Source organism: Topomyia yanbarensis, chromosome 2, assembly GCF_030247195.1.
Source record: "Topomyia yanbarensis strain Yona2022 chromosome 2, ASM3024719v1, whole genome shotgun sequence".
NCBI lineage: Eukaryota > Metazoa > Arthropoda > Insecta > Diptera > Culicidae > Topomyia > Topomyia yanbarensis.
In genome coordinates this window covers 433,537,957-433,556,416 of record NC_080671.1, presented here as the reverse complement: position 1 = coordinate 433,556,416, position 18,460 = coordinate 433,537,957, and the positions used below count along the sequence as shown (strand labels likewise).

At 37.9% G+C, this 18,460-nt stretch overlaps 2 protein-coding genes and 1 long non-coding RNA gene across 18 annotated transcripts in view; 2 read left to right on the top strand and 1 right to left on the bottom strand.

Annotated features, from left to right (window-relative positions):
- The window catches only part of LOC131685505 (AP-1 complex subunit gamma-1-like), a 185,667-nt gene extending 181,776 nt beyond the window's left edge, over window positions 1–3,891 (top strand). For 13 of the 14 annotated variants that reach the window (XM_058969288.1, XM_058969284.1, XM_058969287.1 and 10 more), the window contains exons 9-11: window positions 2,709–2,946; window positions 3,009–3,356; window positions 3,424–3,891. In XM_058969288.1, the coding sequence (XP_058825271.1) occupies window positions 2,709–2,946; window positions 3,009–3,356; window positions 3,424–3,642 (805 nt within the window). In that variant the 3' untranslated portion in view covers window positions 3,643–3,891. The remainder of the gene's footprint in view (window positions 1–2,708; window positions 2,947–3,008; window positions 3,357–3,423) is intronic. The other variant, XM_058969289.1, reaches the window with a different exon arrangement.
- Window positions 3,835–4,605, bottom strand: LOC131685511 (dynein light chain roadblock-type 2). The gene is made up of 3 exons (XM_058969299.1): window positions 4,438–4,605; window positions 4,284–4,362; window positions 3,835–4,228 (listed from the first exon to the last, which is right to left on the bottom strand). Exons 1-3 carry the CDS (start codon window positions 4,438–4,440, stop codon window positions 4,017–4,019), a joined length of 294 nt encoding a protein of 97 aa, XP_058825282.1. The 5' UTR covers window positions 4,441–4,605; the 3' UTR covers window positions 3,835–4,016.
- A 50-nt stretch (window positions 4,606–4,655) lies between these two features.
- On the top strand, window positions 4,656–7,972 carry LOC131685512 (uncharacterized). 3 transcript variants are annotated; one of them, XR_009304828.1, is made up of 4 exons: window positions 4,656–4,848; window positions 4,920–5,282; window positions 5,337–5,728; window positions 6,733–7,972. It is a non-coding gene; the product is annotated as an uncharacterized LOC131685512 (long non-coding RNA). The 3 variants fall into 3 exon arrangements; XR_009304827.1 differs by having other exon boundaries at window positions 4,656–4,858; XR_009304829.1 differs by lacking the exon at window positions 6,733–7,972 and adding an exon at window positions 6,530–6,709 and having other exon boundaries at window positions 4,656–4,858.
- Window positions 7,973–18,460: the final 10,488 nt, after the last annotated feature.

Here is an 18,460-nt window from a genome sequence, read left to right as displayed (position 1 = left end):
AAACTAAGAATCCTTTATCAGCGACAACAGCATTCCACGTAGATTCACATTCAAATGATAGACGTTCGGCGATCAAATTATAATAATGTATATAAACGTAATAATTGTTCTTCAAACGCACAAAGTTATCTGAGAGCAAAGATACGCTAAACATTCTCCCCATATTTATGGTTTTATACAACTATGTCCACATCTTTTCCTGGAGAAAATATAGACGTTCCTAGATTATTTATGCTAAAATCGTTCTTGATTGCCTGATACAAATATTAGTTAGAGTTCTTTCAAATTGTTCTATTCCGGGTAATGAGAAAAGTGCGCTCTGTACTTGCGGTGATAGCTATCGCGACATTAAACATGTTGTCGGGTCGTGTGCCTAGTGTTCTGCACTCCAAAAAAATCTAGTTTTACCGTTGAGGTCGTTGAGGTACACACCTAGAAAAAATTGTGTAAAATTACGTCTCCTGACCCTGACATAAACGAGCGTCAAAAATGACACAGTTGTACGTTCCATTCTAATTTTACATGACATTGAATTTCGTAAATTACGTAATTTTACTCCACATATGGCGTTTGTTTTAAATGTTGATACGAGTAATTTCATAGCACCGCGCACGTAAAGTACATCTTTCATGTACAATTAAACGGAATACGGTTATGTTTCGTCATTTCGTGCATTATTTTTTTTTCGATTATAGAGGTTTTAACCTTAAGGTCATTCGCCTCTTCGGGTTAGAAAAATCTCTTATGAAAAATTTCTAACCCTATGTGCGGGGTTGGGACTCGAACCCAGGTGCGCTGCGTACAAAGGCAATCGATTTACCAACTACGCTACGCTCACCCTTTTTATTTCGTGCATTATGAATTGGTAAATTGTGTCATGTTTGAAATTACGTCAACGATAAAATTCATATTTTTTTGGAGTGTAATCCCAAACTTGCCACAATCTAACAAACCGTACTTGACGAAATATAACCGTGTTCTCTTAAATTTTACATGAAAGATGTACTTTTGCATGCGCAGTGCCATAAAATTACACTCTTCTACATTTTAAACAAACGTCATATGTGTAGTAAAATTACGTGAGTCGCAAAATTCAACGACTGTAAAATTAAAATCAAACGTAAAACTATGAAATTTTTGATGCTCGTATATGTCATGGTCAAGAGATGTAAATTTAAACGATTTTTTCTATGTGTGCAGCGCCAGATCTCCGGTAAACTAATCCCTTCGGCCTGGTTCCTGTCCGAAATATGCTGGCTATCCTCCAAATTTATTTATGTCTTCTCTTTTGGTTGACTTGCTAACAGCTACCTGCGAATGTGATCCCAAAAGTTCCCAGCGGAACCAAGGAGGCCAGTCGGCGATCCGGGTTCATGATGTCCTGATAGTGATCTTTCGTTTGCCACAAAGCTACCTCTTCTCGCTTTCTCTGATACGGTCTCTGCTACTGATGTTGGAATCAACAATCTTTTGCCTTCCTTATAAAAAGTCTACTGATTGTCTAGTTATTGTTTCTCCTTGTTCCGATTTTTAATCAAATGATTCTTGATGTTGAAAAATTACGAATTGTATATACTGTCTTTAAAAATATTTCTAACTGCATCCTATAGTCAGAATAAAATTGCATTAATATTATTTGTCTATCGATCTGAACTCCTTGTTTTAAGATGTAGATGTGTCAGGATGTATTCCCATTAGTATAAATATAACAAATAATTCCAAATTTCAAACAAATCCTAATTATTTTCCTATATTCTCAAAAAAATTAAATTGTAAAGCAAAGAAATTTGTATCTGAATAAAAAGATGCAATTGTTTTACATCAAGGATTTCCAACGGAACAATTTTGTGCGCAAGACACATATGTGGTTAATCCCAGGTTTTGGTTTGTCCCAAACTTTCGAGTGGGTAATTTCCCCCTCGGTAATTTTCGAGTGGATAGTACTACCCATACTACCCACGCATTCCGCCGGCCCTGTGTCTAAATAAATAGCTAAGCCTTAATATGTAACACATGAACACAAAACACCAAATTACACGCACGATAGGTAATACAGGAAACGCTAGGGACTTGAAAACTATGGAAAAGTTGGAAACAGAGTCAAACGGAAGAGAAAAATTTTGAACGAGAGGGAAACTACCTGGTAGCTAAAATAGAAAAGCAAATCACTTTGGATTAAAGTTTCGAGATAGTCAGACTGGATTGAAGTTAGGAAAGAGTCAAAGAAGTTAGGTCATCCTAAGTTTTTTCCGCCACGCACCTACTACCGATTTGACTTTCCTGAGATGGATGAGTTGCTTATCCTCCAAGACCTACCCGATCGATGCCAGCGGTAGCTCAGTTTTGATTTTCTATTCGTCTGTAGATGTTCACTTGTAAGTCCTGAGACTTTTCCATGCGATATATCTTCAAGAAAGCACCATAGTGATTGTGGAATGTCATCAAATTTTCATAGGAACTTGTATGGAAAAGTCAGCAAGACACGGCACTCTTAAGCTGGCCATTGTACGTTCGAACCTGGCCTAACTAGCAAAGATCTAGTTGCTAGTTAACCTTATGACAAGTTAGTTATCAAATTTCAATTGAACACACTCTAAATGCTACGCAAGAATTCAAGCTGTATAAACAGGAACCTTATTAAATTGTATAATATCACTTCCAAATTCCACCAAACCTACCATACTTACCTGTATTCGATCTCTTCCCAGCAATATCCAAAACATCATCAACGCATTCCGGACACATTTAAACATCGACCTCCAGCAACGGGCCGTGGAGTTTAGTCAACTGTTCACCAGCTTCAGCCATCTGAGGGCCTCCCTGCTGGAGAAGATGCCAACAATGAAAATATCAGACATGCCTACATCCGAGTACAACGCTGACTTCACCGTGGAACAAAAGATAGCAACGCAACGTGAAGAAACTGTACCGCTCAAAGATTTCTCGGTAGGAACTGAACTCGTACCCTTGATCATTCAATTCGTTTGATTACTTTTTCTTTCATCTAGAACCAAGACATTCTGCTGAACTTGTTAGGGGATTCATTTGGGAGTGGTTCATCGACAACCAACACAACTACCCCGAGTCCCTTACAATTATCAACACCCATCGGTGCTCCCCCAGCACCGAACATCGACCTCATGGATCTGCTAGGATTGGGAATGGGGGAAAATGGAACATCCCCAAGTCCAGCAAAGCTTTACAGTCCGGTGGAGTACTCTGCGACGACAATTCCCGTGTACAGTAGAGACAACATCGACATCAAGTTCATCGTTCGAAAGGAGTTCGACCAGGCAGTCGTAACTGTGAAAACGACCAACAATTCGCTTAATATGTTGGATAAGTACATGTTTCAGGTACATCTAGATGTTTGAGTGAAAAAGTATGAAAGTATGTAACATAAATCTATTATCATCCCAACAGGTCGCTGTCCCGAAGGCCTTCTCCATACAAATGATGGAACCATCCAGCACGGCAATGCTCCCGGGGGAATCACTTGTGCAAGATATCATCGTTAATCGGTCCTCTTCTGCGGTTACGAGTCCTCTCCGGATGAAAGTTCGCTTTTCGTACGAGATCGGGAACTACTCGATGGTGGAGCAAACGGATGTTAATGATTTTCCTCCGGATTTGTTTACTTGATGCCTGATTTGATAAAACCTACCACATTGATCGGAATTGATTGCTCAACATAAAAAACTAAAAATATCCGAACCTAACCACAAGACAACAGGGCACAAAGCTAGAACATATTTTTAATGGTGATCACAATTGAAAGAAATGATTACGGATACTTTTAGTCAATCAGGTTTTAGCTCAATCAAATTCTACATATCTGTTTCATCTTTTTATGTATTGTACGATAAAATCGCTGAAAGTTTTGCGAACTAATAGATTATAATAGATATTTAATTCGATAAACTTACGTAGATAAACAATAAATACCGATTTTAGCAAATACCAATTCTTTTATTCAACTGGAAAATAGTACTCACTATGGTGACCGCCTTGCTAGCTCAATCCGTAGGATTTTGAATCACAATGAGCAAAAAGTCCTTATCCGGAGCGACCATAATTTCGTGCTTTTTGGAACGAACTCGCAGGAATGTTAGATCGTTTGATGGGTCTAAATCGCGAACAACACTGCGAGCTTTATCGGACAATTGGCTCATGAGACCCGCATACTGCACGGTGGTTGTGTTGTCCAGAGTGCTTTTCACCGGAATTCCTGGAACAAAGGCCGGTTTAGTGTATCGTTGAATATAATACCCAGATTGAATTACCTTCATTATTAACAACGATCGTTCCGACGACTCCCTTGTGCGACTGGATCCGCTTTAGGGTTTCCTCTACCTCTTGCGACTGAAAAAATAAACAGTGGGTGAGCTCATCACAAAATTATTTCTTTCTATGGATGACACCACACCGAAAGCTTACCATTTTCAACTAAATCAGCAAATATGGTTAACTAGCAGTAGTCACAAAGCGCAATAACAGTTCCGTAGGAAAATTCTGCGGAATTTGCCAATCGAACGGGAAAACTTACGATTCTTTTTATTTGTGCCTGTTTTTTCTGACAACGCGACGACGTCTTGTTTTGACAACTACACGGGCTAGCGTTACCATGGAGCGCATGTTGCGCTCGTACACTGAACAAAAATTGTTGCGATATAGCATATGATTTGTCATTTGAACGACATAAAAACTCAATGTTGACGATTTCGAATGGCAATCATCTAAAAAATGGTGGATTCAAGATCGAATGACTTCATGTCTGTATTGGAATGAACAGTCTGTGATATTCGAAGGATAGACATAACGCCATATGAATTATTTGCACCCAAAAAAGTAAACGATGGTGCTTATTATTATCATCTCAACTAACAGTAGTTGATCATTCGTATTTCATCTGTTTCCAGTGTTTGGGCTGGCTCGAATGACAGTCATTTGAAGCGCTTCATGCGTTTGCGAGATAAGTTTTTTCATTATTTCTGTGCAGTCGCAAAAAGTCAGTTCGCGACATCAAAACGTGAAAATACTGCTGCTTGTCATCTTCAAGACTAACGTACCCTAGAAAAATTGCTTTGGAGCTGATTTCCTGGTATTGGGAGAGAAACTAGCGTCCGGATCAAAGGATTTATTTGCATATTTTCGAGCAATGCCACTGACATGGTGTCTTTCAACATACAGGGAATAGCCGTTATTTAGTGCAAATAACTGGTCAAAGCCATAGTATGCAAGGCAAAGAGGGAGTACTGGAAAGGGAGTGAAATATACAATAGGTAAAATGTTTCGTAAGTTTGTGCACAGCTAGTTTCACGATCATATTTTTTTAGGATGGATGCCAAATAGCTGTCAATTGATGACTATGTTGATCGGAACTATTATTCTGGTGAAATGGTGGCACTAACGATTCAATATCGTACGGGAATCACAGCCCTAGGAACCACGAGTCCCGAGAGATTGTAGTTACAGGTATTCCTATCCCAAGGTTTGGAAAATTTCCACGCGACCGGCACTAGGTGATGGCCAAATCTACTGGTTTCACATAGCCGTCTTAGTCCCTGAATCAGATTCGAGAGCTAGACGGATCGCATGATATGCAACATGAGGAGCCAATGTTCGATCTGCTTTGGTTCTATCCCGATGACCATGGCGGCTGAACTACATTGCCCCACAATGCTGATTACCTTTGGAAATGTACAATCAATTAAACAATCTGACGCAGGTATTTCAGTTTTATTATGGAAGGGTTCAATTTATAGCATTAAGCACTATTTACACTTATCCGATCCGTTTCAGTTCCGTGCACGGACACCAATATTCTTTCATACAAATCAAAAGCGAGCATTCACACTTGTCCGGCACGGCACCGTCCCGGACAAGTGTGCTCACATTTGAAGCGTGTGAAATAATATTGGCATTCGTGCACGGTACTGAACCAACGACACTGAACCGTTGACAAAGCGGATCGGAAAGGTGTTACTTTGACTTTATCGTTATGTTGTTACAATATTCTCTGCACAAAAGTACACTAAAAAATCCAAACGTTAATTCTATTTGTTTCAAACCGCTTAAAATTCATATGAAGAAGAAATGCTATTGTTATCGCACGCACACATACCTTCTATGTGTCAATTGTATAAACTATGTATGCACACACATAAGTTATATGTGCATATTGTTATAGAATGGGGTTTTATGTGCCTAATAATTATGAAATGTGAATGTAAGATTAATATTTCTTGTAAATACACACATTAGGTTTATGTGCCAGTAAATAGTGTCGTAAACGTATTCTTCTGCAATAGTGCAAAAATCTATAAACCAATAGGCATAACGTTTACTTTTTTGAGTGTACTATGATTGTGGTTAATATACAGGTGGCATTCATGACACACGCCTGTTTACGAATATTTTGACGCATGAGAATTTTTTCAAAAAGACATCTGCAATGAGTTACTCTCTTTGTTTACTTTCTCTTTAGATTTTTACGGTGTCACTATAACGCTTTTCACTTATTTTACAGTACAGATCGAAAGACGGTGGTTTTAAGTAGCATATTATGACCAGACTTGAGGGATAAATGTTAAAGTGACCGAATTATTAACAGAAGAGAAAGTAAACAAAGAGAGTAACTCATTGCAGATATGACTTTTTGAAAAAACGCTCAAGAATTGCGTCCCACTATTCACCATCTTGCTGTAATAGTGATTTATTTCCTCTTTTCAGAAAACACCAGCACCGCACAAACGTAAGAGATTCTGTGATGGATCAACGTTGCCGCAAGAGAACACTGGTAGCAATAGGTTTGTTCCAGTACCAGGAGAAACTGGAAGTACTCTGGAGAAAATCGTTCCTGTATTATCTTCTTTTCTTTTCCTTCTTCTGGTAGCAAATCGGAGTGAAAAGAAGCAAGAATTTTTTGTTCCGGAGCAACAGGGAGTGACTTCCGTGTACTGGAACAAACCTAATCATTGTTAGCAGAAAGGAAACCACTCTTTTGCGCTCAAGCAAGAAACCAAGTCACCCAGCAATTTTTAAGTTTACCGTAAAACTTGAAAGCACTGAGCTAAATCAGCAACCTCCCGGTGCGATTGTTAAAAGTCGATCAACGATCCAGTAGAATTACGCACTAGACAAGAGAATATGTCCGGAATTACAAATTCTGACTCATCAGAAAAATATCTTTAAAAAAGCACTAGCTCGGAAACGGTATCAATCCAAACTATGAAAAGTTTCGACTGACTCCGACGCAAATTCCGGAAACTTTTCGTTGATTGCGCGAATATTATATTCTGGTACTGCTGGGTAAATTTCACATTGAAGAATAATTCCGTTGCTAGCTGCCATAATTCAGCATCGAGAGATAGAACCTATAGTCAAGATCGAACCAAGAGAGCAAGGCAAACCGTTGTCACTAAACGCCCTAGCACTGAACTAAAACAAGTTATATTACACATAAGACATAACTTTCTCCGCTAAAGGAAGGCAACAAATTTTTACCGTTAAATTTGAATACTGCGTAATTGTCTCTCTTCGTTTACTTTCGTAGTCACCGACGTTACGTAACATGTTTTAACAGAAGAATTTTTTTCGAAGACTCACGTACCAGGGGAGTAGCGATAAAAAAGTTGTGGTTCAGCCGGAAATGAACTGGATTTCTGGCTGGTTCCAGTTCGTATTCTGGCTCCAGTAACACAACCGATTCTAATTAGCCACTGAAGTCGGAATACGAACTGGAACCAGCCAGAATTCCGGTTCATTTCCGGCTGAGCTTAACTGGGTGCTAAAGCTGTAAGATTGTCATGATGACATTGGTAACGAAACTATATATTAAGCAAAGTGTCAAAAGTTTGAATTCAATGTGAGGTTATTTTTTATACTACGGTAGCATGTTACAAGCATTTGGATTGTGTTTTGATGTTTTTAGAATATATTATTTTGATCAATAGTTTTTAAGAAACCAATAACAATAAATTACGTTTGCAAAATGCAATAAACTGTTTCAATAATAATTATATATGTACAACCAATTCCTTGATTTGAACTGATCTTCTGCTTAAAACCAAATATATATCGTTTTGTTCTTTGAGCAACTTTCATTCAACTTTTCGATGACATTTATGCTAAGAAATAATGGAAGTATTTCGATTTTCTGATTTGGTATATACGCTGAATATGGGGATGTCTTATCAAATTCGACGTTTTAGTTATTGTAAAGTTAATGTTAACATTTCAATCTTGATCGGTTGTTGCTTTGCAATGCGAAACTTTTGCTTCTATTTTCTGAATGTCTATCATTTGATACTTGCATACAAGGGTGTAAAGTAACTTGCAACAAAAATCAAAAGGCTGTCATCCAAAACACAACTGACAAATGTTAAAGGGCCGGGTCATATTGAATATCATTCGGAATAACGCTTCAGTTTTGGTACAGTGTAGATGTTGCGTAGCAGTTGAATACCGTTACCCAGCGTTATTTTATGTAGCACCAACGAAGTTGCACATGACCCGAGCAGTTGAGAGTCCGAATTAGTAATTATCACGATATTTTTTTATGTGCACCGCATTTTTTCGAGGTGCCCAGGAACACCTGCGGATTTGCACTATTATTCAATGAATGGTAAATACTTTTCAACAAAAAGTTCAAGAAAAAATTGTTCATACTATTGTAATTGTAATTTTTGTAGTGTTAACGAGAAATTGATAGTTAAAACTATTTTTCTGGTCAAGGAAAAATAACAACTTTTTTGAACTAATGCAAGGACTAATATTATACACACACCAATAAATTCTAGTTTAAGATAACCTTTTTCAGACCTCGTTTAGTGACTTCTTGAAGTAGACTATTTTGGACTTATTTTTAGATTCCAAGGGCCAATTTCTTCACGCTCGCTTAATTCTTAAACCAGGTTTAAACGCACTGGTAAACCTGATTTAAAAATTAAGCGAAGGTGAATAAATCGGCCCTAAAGAAAGCGCGTTCTAGCTATGGGCTCCGGAAATCAGTACACCACTTGTGATGCATTTTTAAAAATCAGCGAAATTAAAAGCATTTCTTTCCATCAAAATATAAATTCATCATGTAGTTTGCGTTGCGTGTAAGACGTCAAAACCCTACAAAAACTAGCCCTACCCAGTAATCGAAAAGGCGGCTAAGCGGCTTAAACTAGATTCTGGCGATCGGTAGGCTATTGAAACTTTGTTCTAGGCTACCCGCTGTAACTTGCGGTTTACTGTAAAAGTAGTGTGGGTACAATCAATTAAACGTCGAACAAAGTGAATCAGCGTAGGATGTTTCTACGTTTTCTACGAGAGAGTGCAAAGTTGATGCAAAAATGGAAATAAAATGCATTTTTCCTGCCCCTAGGTTTGAACAAATTAATGAGAGAATGTTAAGGAAGATTGATTTTTTCGAACGACCAAAGACACCGGTCACGATACCTACTTAGTATGCTGAGTGTGACAAAACAGTTCCTTTCATATTGTGTGATTCGACGAAAGAATAAAATAAAACTGTTACTTTCAGTCTTGCTGTGGTCATCTGTCGAGATAAGTGAGTCGCAAAACCAAGAGGTGGTGCTCCAGCCAAACGCGGAAGCTATTGACTTCGATCCTTTCCGCATAAGACTCATAAAATATTCATGATGTGAAATATTTGCTGAAGTTGAAAATGGAGGTTATGCTTACGGAAACCACCCTTTTCGAATTCTACCATGTCAGGCATTCAGTGCTGATACCGTTCAACAAATTAGCCCAAGCGTAACCAGTCATTTTGAATGATAACTTGTAACACCTGGTTGATTCTCATATATATGGATGATGAGAAAATCCATGTTCGGCTACAAGATCTGATACCACTTACTTGCACCGTGGCCATTAAAAGATTCATGTCACATTTGGAAGAAGTGGAATTCATTATAAAGTGCACATCTAGCAAGTAATTCCCCAAATATTAAATGGTGTTTTTATGATAGCAATCTAGGTGGACCGACTCATTTCTTCCTACCTGACCCCGCACGTTCAAAACATAATGCGATAGTATTATTACACACATTACATCTCTACTCATCCACAGTATCTAATACAATTACTTAGTACATCAAAATCAACAACCAGCACCATCATTGAGGAAGTCTATACTCGTGACTCATAAGGGCAAGAAACAAGGATGAAATCGGATGTTCGCGAACATGAACATGGCAGTAACCATGATGATGACGTGGAAGTGTACAAGATAGAAATAAATGACCACCAAGACACTGTTGATTAGACAAAATATTTCCCAGCCTAGCGCAATCGCTAGTTGCATTTCTGTAATTCGCGTTGTATAAACACTACGCATCTCACTCAAGCGTACTAGGCAAAAACATTTAAATTTGCTGATATCAATACAGCCAACAGTTTTTGTTTTGGTGTCATTTTAATGCAATAGTATTTCTATTGACACTGGATTTCATGTTTATGCGGGGAATGCGTTCCGTACTCGTATTTTATTAACTTTGCTGATATGCAGAAACGTACACGGTAGCGGTAGAACTAACTGTCGTGATTTTGTCCTTACGTTCCATCGGATGTCAATTGATGCTAAATCACATATTAATTAACCAATCATAATGAACTTAATTTTGCAACCAGCAGCAGCATTTTAGTTGCTTCCTATGGTTTCCAGTTAATGTCTACGTAAACTTGAAAACGACGTGATGATACAGCGAACAGACATCAGTAGTCGATCACGGAGAGCGACTAACATGTTGTAACTGGGTGAATGTATAAGTCAATAAGTTGGAATTATTGTTTCGATTTCATGTTTTCAGTATTTTTGTTCGATATAAATAAAATGAAAGAGATGATTAACAATCACAGAGAACAAAGAGAAATATGAATCAATAAATTAAATTCGACACAAGAGCAGCTCTTCTATATTTTCCATACACTCAACTCGAGTGCTTTCGGAATTGCGCTCTGATCTTCTCATTTCCCTTACGTATTCGTTTTCATTAGGGCTTCGATTAGTTAGGTGCGACAACTTAAAATAAAACTGTACCTCAAATTGTGGTAAAATGAACCTGTAATAAAATAGATATTACATCTTTGTTCAAGTAGTCGAACATCGTCCAATCTTTCTGGTTATTGTGGAAAAAATCAGAGCAAATTATTATTATGCGAAAAACAAACCAGATTAGTGTCAGTATATTTGTTTCACCAAGTGACGAATTGACTTAGAAAGTGTAACTGAAATCATCATAGAAAGTTGGTCTTACACCTTACTTACTCTTCCAGAAAGGGAAAATAAGTGCGATGTATTCCTTTTCACATGTCGGAAGCAAGAGAAGCTGGAATTATTCATACATACATTTAACAAATTTGGTGTAAATTAGAAGATATTAGTAATCAGTGTTAAGTGATTTTCTTTCGATTTGTGGACAATTTTCTTTAAAAGATTAAATTATGGGCAATTTCCTCTAGTTGATTAAATCATCGAAATATATATTTTGATGCTATTGATCACCAGAATCCAGCCTGGCTGGAGCTCTAATCCGTCAGTCTTGAAAATAGTTTGATTTATATAGAATGTATTAAAATGCATTAGAACTGGTAATAGTTGCAGAACGCCAGATCAAGAAAATAGAAGTTTCTGTGCATATACAAATCGCTTACTAAATCAGAAGATTTAGTGTAGATTCCGACATTCTCTTCGTTCGTACATTTTATGGATATTTTTCTACTCATTTGGCGTCTTCTATACCTTTTAAAGCGTAGTTTAGAAAATTTGCATTTTCCAGCTCTGTCGTATTCGTTTTGCTTATAAATATTGTTACAACAACATTCCATTGTTGTAACGAGGGTAAATTATAATAAAAAGAAAATTCAACATCAATAATTCGTCGATGTACTAAAGCCTTTCTTGTTACAAAAAAATTTATTTGCTAAAATTTGGAATTGTTTCCATTGAGAACATTTAAAAATTTTATTCAGTTTTTAGAGACTATCTCAAGTTATCAGAATTAAAAGCTTCATGCAATAATTTTTTAAAGCCCCTCCCGAAACCAAACTCTGGCTAAAGGGCCTGAAAATGAAGTCAAAAATCCGAATCTTTTTCACCGTACTGATAGCAAGTAGCTAGTACAGTCGTGATTACATCCAATAATTGTACATGGATTCGCTAAGCATATTAATGTACTATCGTTTAGTTCCAGTTTCATCAATTTCTATGCACTAATAAGTGAGATATTGGAAAAAACAATTTGGTGCGCATCGAGTTCATGTTCATTTTCACCAAGGGTGTAAATGGGCCTTAACGAATTTGATTCGTTAGTTGAACCGACTGATAGATGTCAAAAACTCTCCAAAAGAGACGTTAGTACACATCTAGAAAAAATCGTGTAAATTTACGTCTCCTGACCCTAACATACCCAGTTAAGCTCAGCCGGAAATGAACCGGAATTCTGGCTAGTTCCAGCTCGTATAAGGGCTCCAGTGACACAACCGATTCTAACTAGAATCGGTTGTGTCACTGGAGCCGGAATACGAACTGGAACTAGCCAGAATACCGGTTCATTTCCGGCTGAGATTAACTGGCTATACAAGCATCAAAACAGACTGAGAGCAAATTAAGGACATCCCTGCCAAATGTTATGCCAGTGACTAATTTTCCATCGGTTGAACTGGGATGTTGAATTTCAATCGAGATCTAAATAATTTAATACGTCATGACGTTTTTTAATCTAGTAAAAACATTGAAAAATTGAGTGAATCGCGAATTGTTTATTTGTCAATCGAAAGAACATTTTTTGCCATTTATTGTTTGAAAACAATTTGTTTTAAATGTTGACCATGTTGGCGCTTCAGATAGTTCATTCAACTGGTCCAAATTTGATGACGGATTCGAGTATTTCAAGTGGTATCTGGCTAATTACTCGAGTAATGTTGGTTTTCAATACTTGGGGATGTCACCGCCGCTATGTTTTCTTCACTGCGTGCTAGATGTGGTCGGTTTGTTCGCTAATCATCCAATAACAAGAACTATAACGCTTACTTTTTGGTTGTATAGCGAATAGTTGAGTCAGTTGGCCGATGATGTCGACCATACTATGCTCGGAGTTCACTAAACACATTTCCCACAGATCACCGATTTTCGAAATATAGTTGAATAATTTGAAGATGGTGAGCCAGTGTAAGTCGTTCCATTATGAAATGGCAAACAATACTATACTACAATAGCATGACAATTTGCAGTAAGTACCCGTTAACTACTAGAAAAGGCCCTGTTACAAAACTTCATGTTGAACCACCCTGTATATGCCAAGGTTTGAGACTAAAATTAAGGACATTTAAAGTAAAATAAGGACGCTTTCCAAAAACCTCGGAAATAAGGACATGTCCTTTTAAATAAGGACGGTTGGTAACCCATTCAAAAATGACTTATTTTTAAGTTTGATTTTAATTTTACATGACGATGAATTTCGCAAATGACGTATTTTTACTCCACATACAGCGCTTGTTCTAAATGACAGTAAGTGTAATTTTATGTCATTGCGCAAAATTAAACGGAGTACGGTTATATTTCGGCATTTCGTGAATTACGGCTTCTTAAATTCTGTCATGCTTGCATAATTACGTCAATGATAAAATTCATAATTTTTTGGTGTGTAGTGTAATTGCATCTATTCACATCTCTAATAATTGTCAGGTTGATTTTCAAAGTAAATTTAACATAAAATTTTGACATTCAGATGCTTTTTAGTTGGACAATGGTCCAACTAGCGGAGGCCCAACTAAGAAGTGGTCCAGTTAAAAAATGTCCAACCAATGAATCACGACTGTGATGATCCAATCTACAGTACGTGTTTTGACGTGGTATACAACGAACGTTTTGTCGTCGATAGGATAGAGAAAGTGACCAAAATGGATATCCGTGTAGTATGAAGGATCCGAAGCGGCTAGTCGAAGCTTTCAAGAGAAATCAGTGAGAGACGTGGAGATAAAACTGCATTTAAACAAAACTTTTGAGCAAGGTGCAGAAATACTGTGGGGAAATTACGTGCGCGGAAAATCTACACTCAACTGTTGACGTAATCGCATTGCCTCGTCAGCGATGTCGAGACTTATGTGAAAGCAGTTCGCCAGCAACTTCCTGTGCTCTTTTCCTTCACTTTTCCTCATTATTTCGACATCTCTGATGAGGTAAGAAAGCAGAAGATGCCTAAGTTTGCCAAAAAATGCATGGTTTGGCAAGCAAGTTGCTCATGTGGAAAGCAGAGCACCCCGTCCGCGACAACCAGAACGGTCAATGGGCTGGAATACTTGAAAGAATGCCCTCAAGGCGGATACTTCCTCTTCTAAGGTCTCACAAAGGCCCTACGCTTTTCTGGTCGCATTTAGTCCCGTGCCATTGCTTCGAAAGATGTTCTAAAGTAGTACTGGAAGGCTAAGAAGCTAAAATTCGCACCAAAACATGTTAATCCCCCGAACGCACCGGAATTGTGGCCAACTTGGACATTGTGGAGCAGGCACTCCGAAATCGTGCAAAGTAAGTGAAATTGAAAGCAGAAATGAGGAAAAAATGGATATCCAGACCAAAAACAAGTTGGATCAAACGATGTACAAAATTGTATGACCCCTGTTAAAAGAAAGAGCAATGAGATTGAATAAAACAAACATGGAAAAAGGTTAACAATATATTTTTTTTCTATTCCCTGAATGTTTGAAAACGATCAGTTGAATGGATGAATTCTTGTGATGCAATTTAATTCAACACAATGATTCAGAGATCCAAATATAAAGGGTTTACCTTTATATTTGAATCTCTGAATCATTAATTTGTATTTTAGATCTCTCGATTTTGAGATCTTTGAGTTATTGGATCTTCACAATTTTTAGATTATTGTTTTAATTGTGTTGGGTCTGTTGATTTTTGGATATTTTAATCTGCATATTTTGACTTTTAAATATATCGTTCGATTTTGGGATATTTGGTATTCTGAATATTTGGAATTTCGTATTTTCATTTCGCCCATAGTTGAATATATTAAGATTCTAACATTAAAATCTTTAGATCTTTTCATCTTTATCTATAGATATTGAAATCTAGTTTGATCTATTGTGTCACTGATTTTTGTTCATTACCCTTGATCTTAGGCAGAGGGCAGAGATTCATCAGACGATAATGAAACTTGATTCTCGGTGACAAAGTAAACATGGGATAAGGATTGAAGATGAAGGTCAAACTAGACGAAGTGGAAAGGTTATTCGGGGACTGATGAAATAACCGGCAAAACAAAACAATCCACTTCTTGGTCAGGATGATCTGGATGGAGGGCCTTATCTACAAGACCATCGAGGCATAGTGATTATTAATATCGCCTATAAAACACTCTATCACATCAGACTGTGTCCATTGACTAAATCCTTCATCGGTGAATATCAAATTTCGGTTAAATTTCGAGAATACAACTTGTAGACTTCATCATCTATTTTGAGATTTCAAGACCGCGAACGATCCAATGAAATGAAACGAACTGCGATTGGTAATGCTTGAACTTGGCTCGCGGACAAAAATTGTTAAGCTGTATTGTGTGAAGCTGGATAGGTCAAAATCAAGCGTCAAAAAAGCTGAATACATTCGACTCTTGTGTGACGTTGACATGACATTCTAATTTGTTATTCAGCATAGCGCTCGAATGAACGCACAGGAACGAAACTATTATATAATGAGATCGCACATGCTTTTTAGCTTCACAGACGACATGACATCATTGGAGTCGATCGCAGAGCAGTGGAAAATTAATTCGTACCTGAAAATAAACTCTGGCAAAGAAAAATTACAAGTAAGGAAATGATGATATCAATTTTATTTTCCACGAAAGTTTCACAGTGTATTCATACTTTAGCTTGGCTTACTATTGGTGTGCTTTTTAAAAGTTTCTTCATCTATATTGCTCAGGCATTCTTGTAATCACTGCGAAAAATTATTATGGTTGATTGGTCACATTTTGTATAATGGATAATCCAAGGCATTCCAAAGAAGCTCGATGAGAATTAGATCTGGTGACTGAACTAGCCCGGTCATTTTAACCAGCTTTCCCTGCTTCTTGAGGTCATTTGCATTGCTCCTGATAGGAGTTGTTTTTGAATCGCCGAATATAACAAGCTCAAAAGTTTATTATTTCATATGCACACTAGCGCTCCGTGGTGACAGATTTTCGAATTAAACAAATTCACTATTCCCACGGGCCGCATTTCATCCTTTGTTATCAAAGTATCTGAAGCAACGAGAGCTTTCTAGGTAGAATCGTTTGATTGAAAAAGTTTCAAATGCATTATTACACACATACACGAGCGCCAAGTTTTAACAGCGTATCAGGCTTGTTATTTGCTCACACATTGAGCCACAAAGAGCGAAATACACCGATTAAAAATAGAGCAGCACAAAAACACTGCGATGTGCAGAACGACCGCACAAAGAGAAACTTGAAAACAAAAAAGAGTAAGATCTGTGCACCAAGAGCTGCACAATTTCGTTCAAAGAGTCACCTTGAAGAGCCACTTTTTTGTGCCTCCTCTCACTGGAAAGCAGGTAAGAAGTCGAATCAAACTACAATTCAGATAAAGTTTGATCGGAAGAACGTTTTAAAAATGTTTTTTGGTTACCTTCTCTACTCACGTGCGCGTGGGACCAAGATACACACTAAAGAGCCTATTTATTTCTACTCTTTGTGGCGTGCAGCCATGGAGTAGAATACACGTGTGGGAGCAACACGCATCGGAGTGAAAAGGTTTATTGTGAAAGAGAAGAGCGGTGGTTCGCATGAAAAGTGCAAAGAGCGTTTGTTATTCTTCTCTTTATTTGCTCTAAGGTGCATAACATCCCTGCGCCTGACCATGTTCGTCCGCATTTTTTTTTTGGGATTAAATGGCGCGTTCCGTGGGCGATTTAAGGGCGGGTTGGGCGGCAAAAAAATGACGGCGGCAAGTCGCCCAAATGTTGCATTTGAAATAGCCCCCTAATTGCCAGCAATTTGCAGGCAAATTGAAAGGTAGTTAGCGCATCCGATTTGGCAAATAGCCCCCGTTAGCCAGCAACTAAAGTAAAGTAAAGTGGCGGAAACAAATTAATGTATATACTAACCATAGGTTTAAAAGCGATTATACAAAATTAGGCGTTTAGTTAGTAGTATGAAATCAAATCTTTTTCTTTATTACCCGTCAAAATATATCGCGATATATGGCCGAATTAAAGTAAAACGTTTGAGTTACTCAGTGATCCTCGGTCTGGATGTTGGGTTGATTTCTTTCATTCGCGGTTTGGTATCGGTAGAATAGGCTCTGGAGAGGGAATCTCACAGCGGTAACCAATCCACCCTGTAGGTTGAAACAATTTGTTTGGTCATTCGTTCAGTTTGGTGTTCGCTGATGTTTCGGTCGAATTCGGTTGTCGTCGACAAGAACTCGACCTGAGGTCTCCTAGCCGAGCACCGGAGGACGGGATGAACTTTTAGCGTCATAACTCGCTCCTTCACGGCAAGACTAAAGCTTGCCTGGCGTATAAGTGAAGGCTGTAACCTAATTCAGTCGTCGGTCCGTTTTACCTCCCGTTACACAAGATCTTTGACAATCACATAATAGAAAATTTGCCAGATACCTTGCAGATTTGAAGCGTAAGTTTGAAAAGAAGGATGTTGGCCTAACAACACGAAGGGTATCAACACTTCTTAACTTGCAAGGCAGATTGTGACTTCAGTTCCCGATCAGAACAATGTACCACCAAGAGTCAAGAAATGGCTGTAACTGCTCCAAAACCATCAACAATTAAGCCGCTCCTCACGATGGCAACAATCAACAAAATTCCATAACTAATTTAACAATCATATTTTGTCGCTGCAAAACACTTCAATTCGAGGTTCCAGTTTCAGGAACTCTATTTCTCTCTTTCCCTCTCTAGCGGCCCTTATACGACAGGTTAGTAATGTCACTTAGTAATGGCACTTTTATTGCGCGTGTAAAAGCCCCTTCTCTCTCTCCTAAAATTCTAATGTAGTACTGATTGATTTCCATGAAGATTTGGCCAGCGGTGTGCTAAAAATCGCATTTTTCGTTTTCAACGATGGCCGCTTTTCGGGGCTTTCTTAAAAGACGATTAAGTATAAAATACCTTTTCATTTGAACGTCAGAAGACTTAAATTAAAATCCTACTCATAGGTTCGAAGAAATCGTTTTCATATTCATTCAAGCATGTAAATACGTAGCTAGAGCGCGCAGCGTTGTCCACACCCTCCTTTAAAAACAAGCTAGGTCTTCCCCCGCTTTAACGTTTCCAACAAACATGAATACATTAGCATTTATATTATTATCATTAACTGGTCTATTTTATTGCTCTTCTATGATGTAAAACATATCAGTTAAATAATACCCCTTCTACACGGGTTACTTCCGGACAATCGAACTTGTAAAGACA

Excerpts from the sequence above, each read along its gene's own strand:
- LOC131685511 (XM_058969299.1), bottom strand. Across the intron at positions 4,229-4,283 it reads GATCGTTGTTAATAATGAAG|GAATTCCGGTGAAAAGCACT; the intron begins GTAATTCAATCT and ends CCTTTGTTCCAG.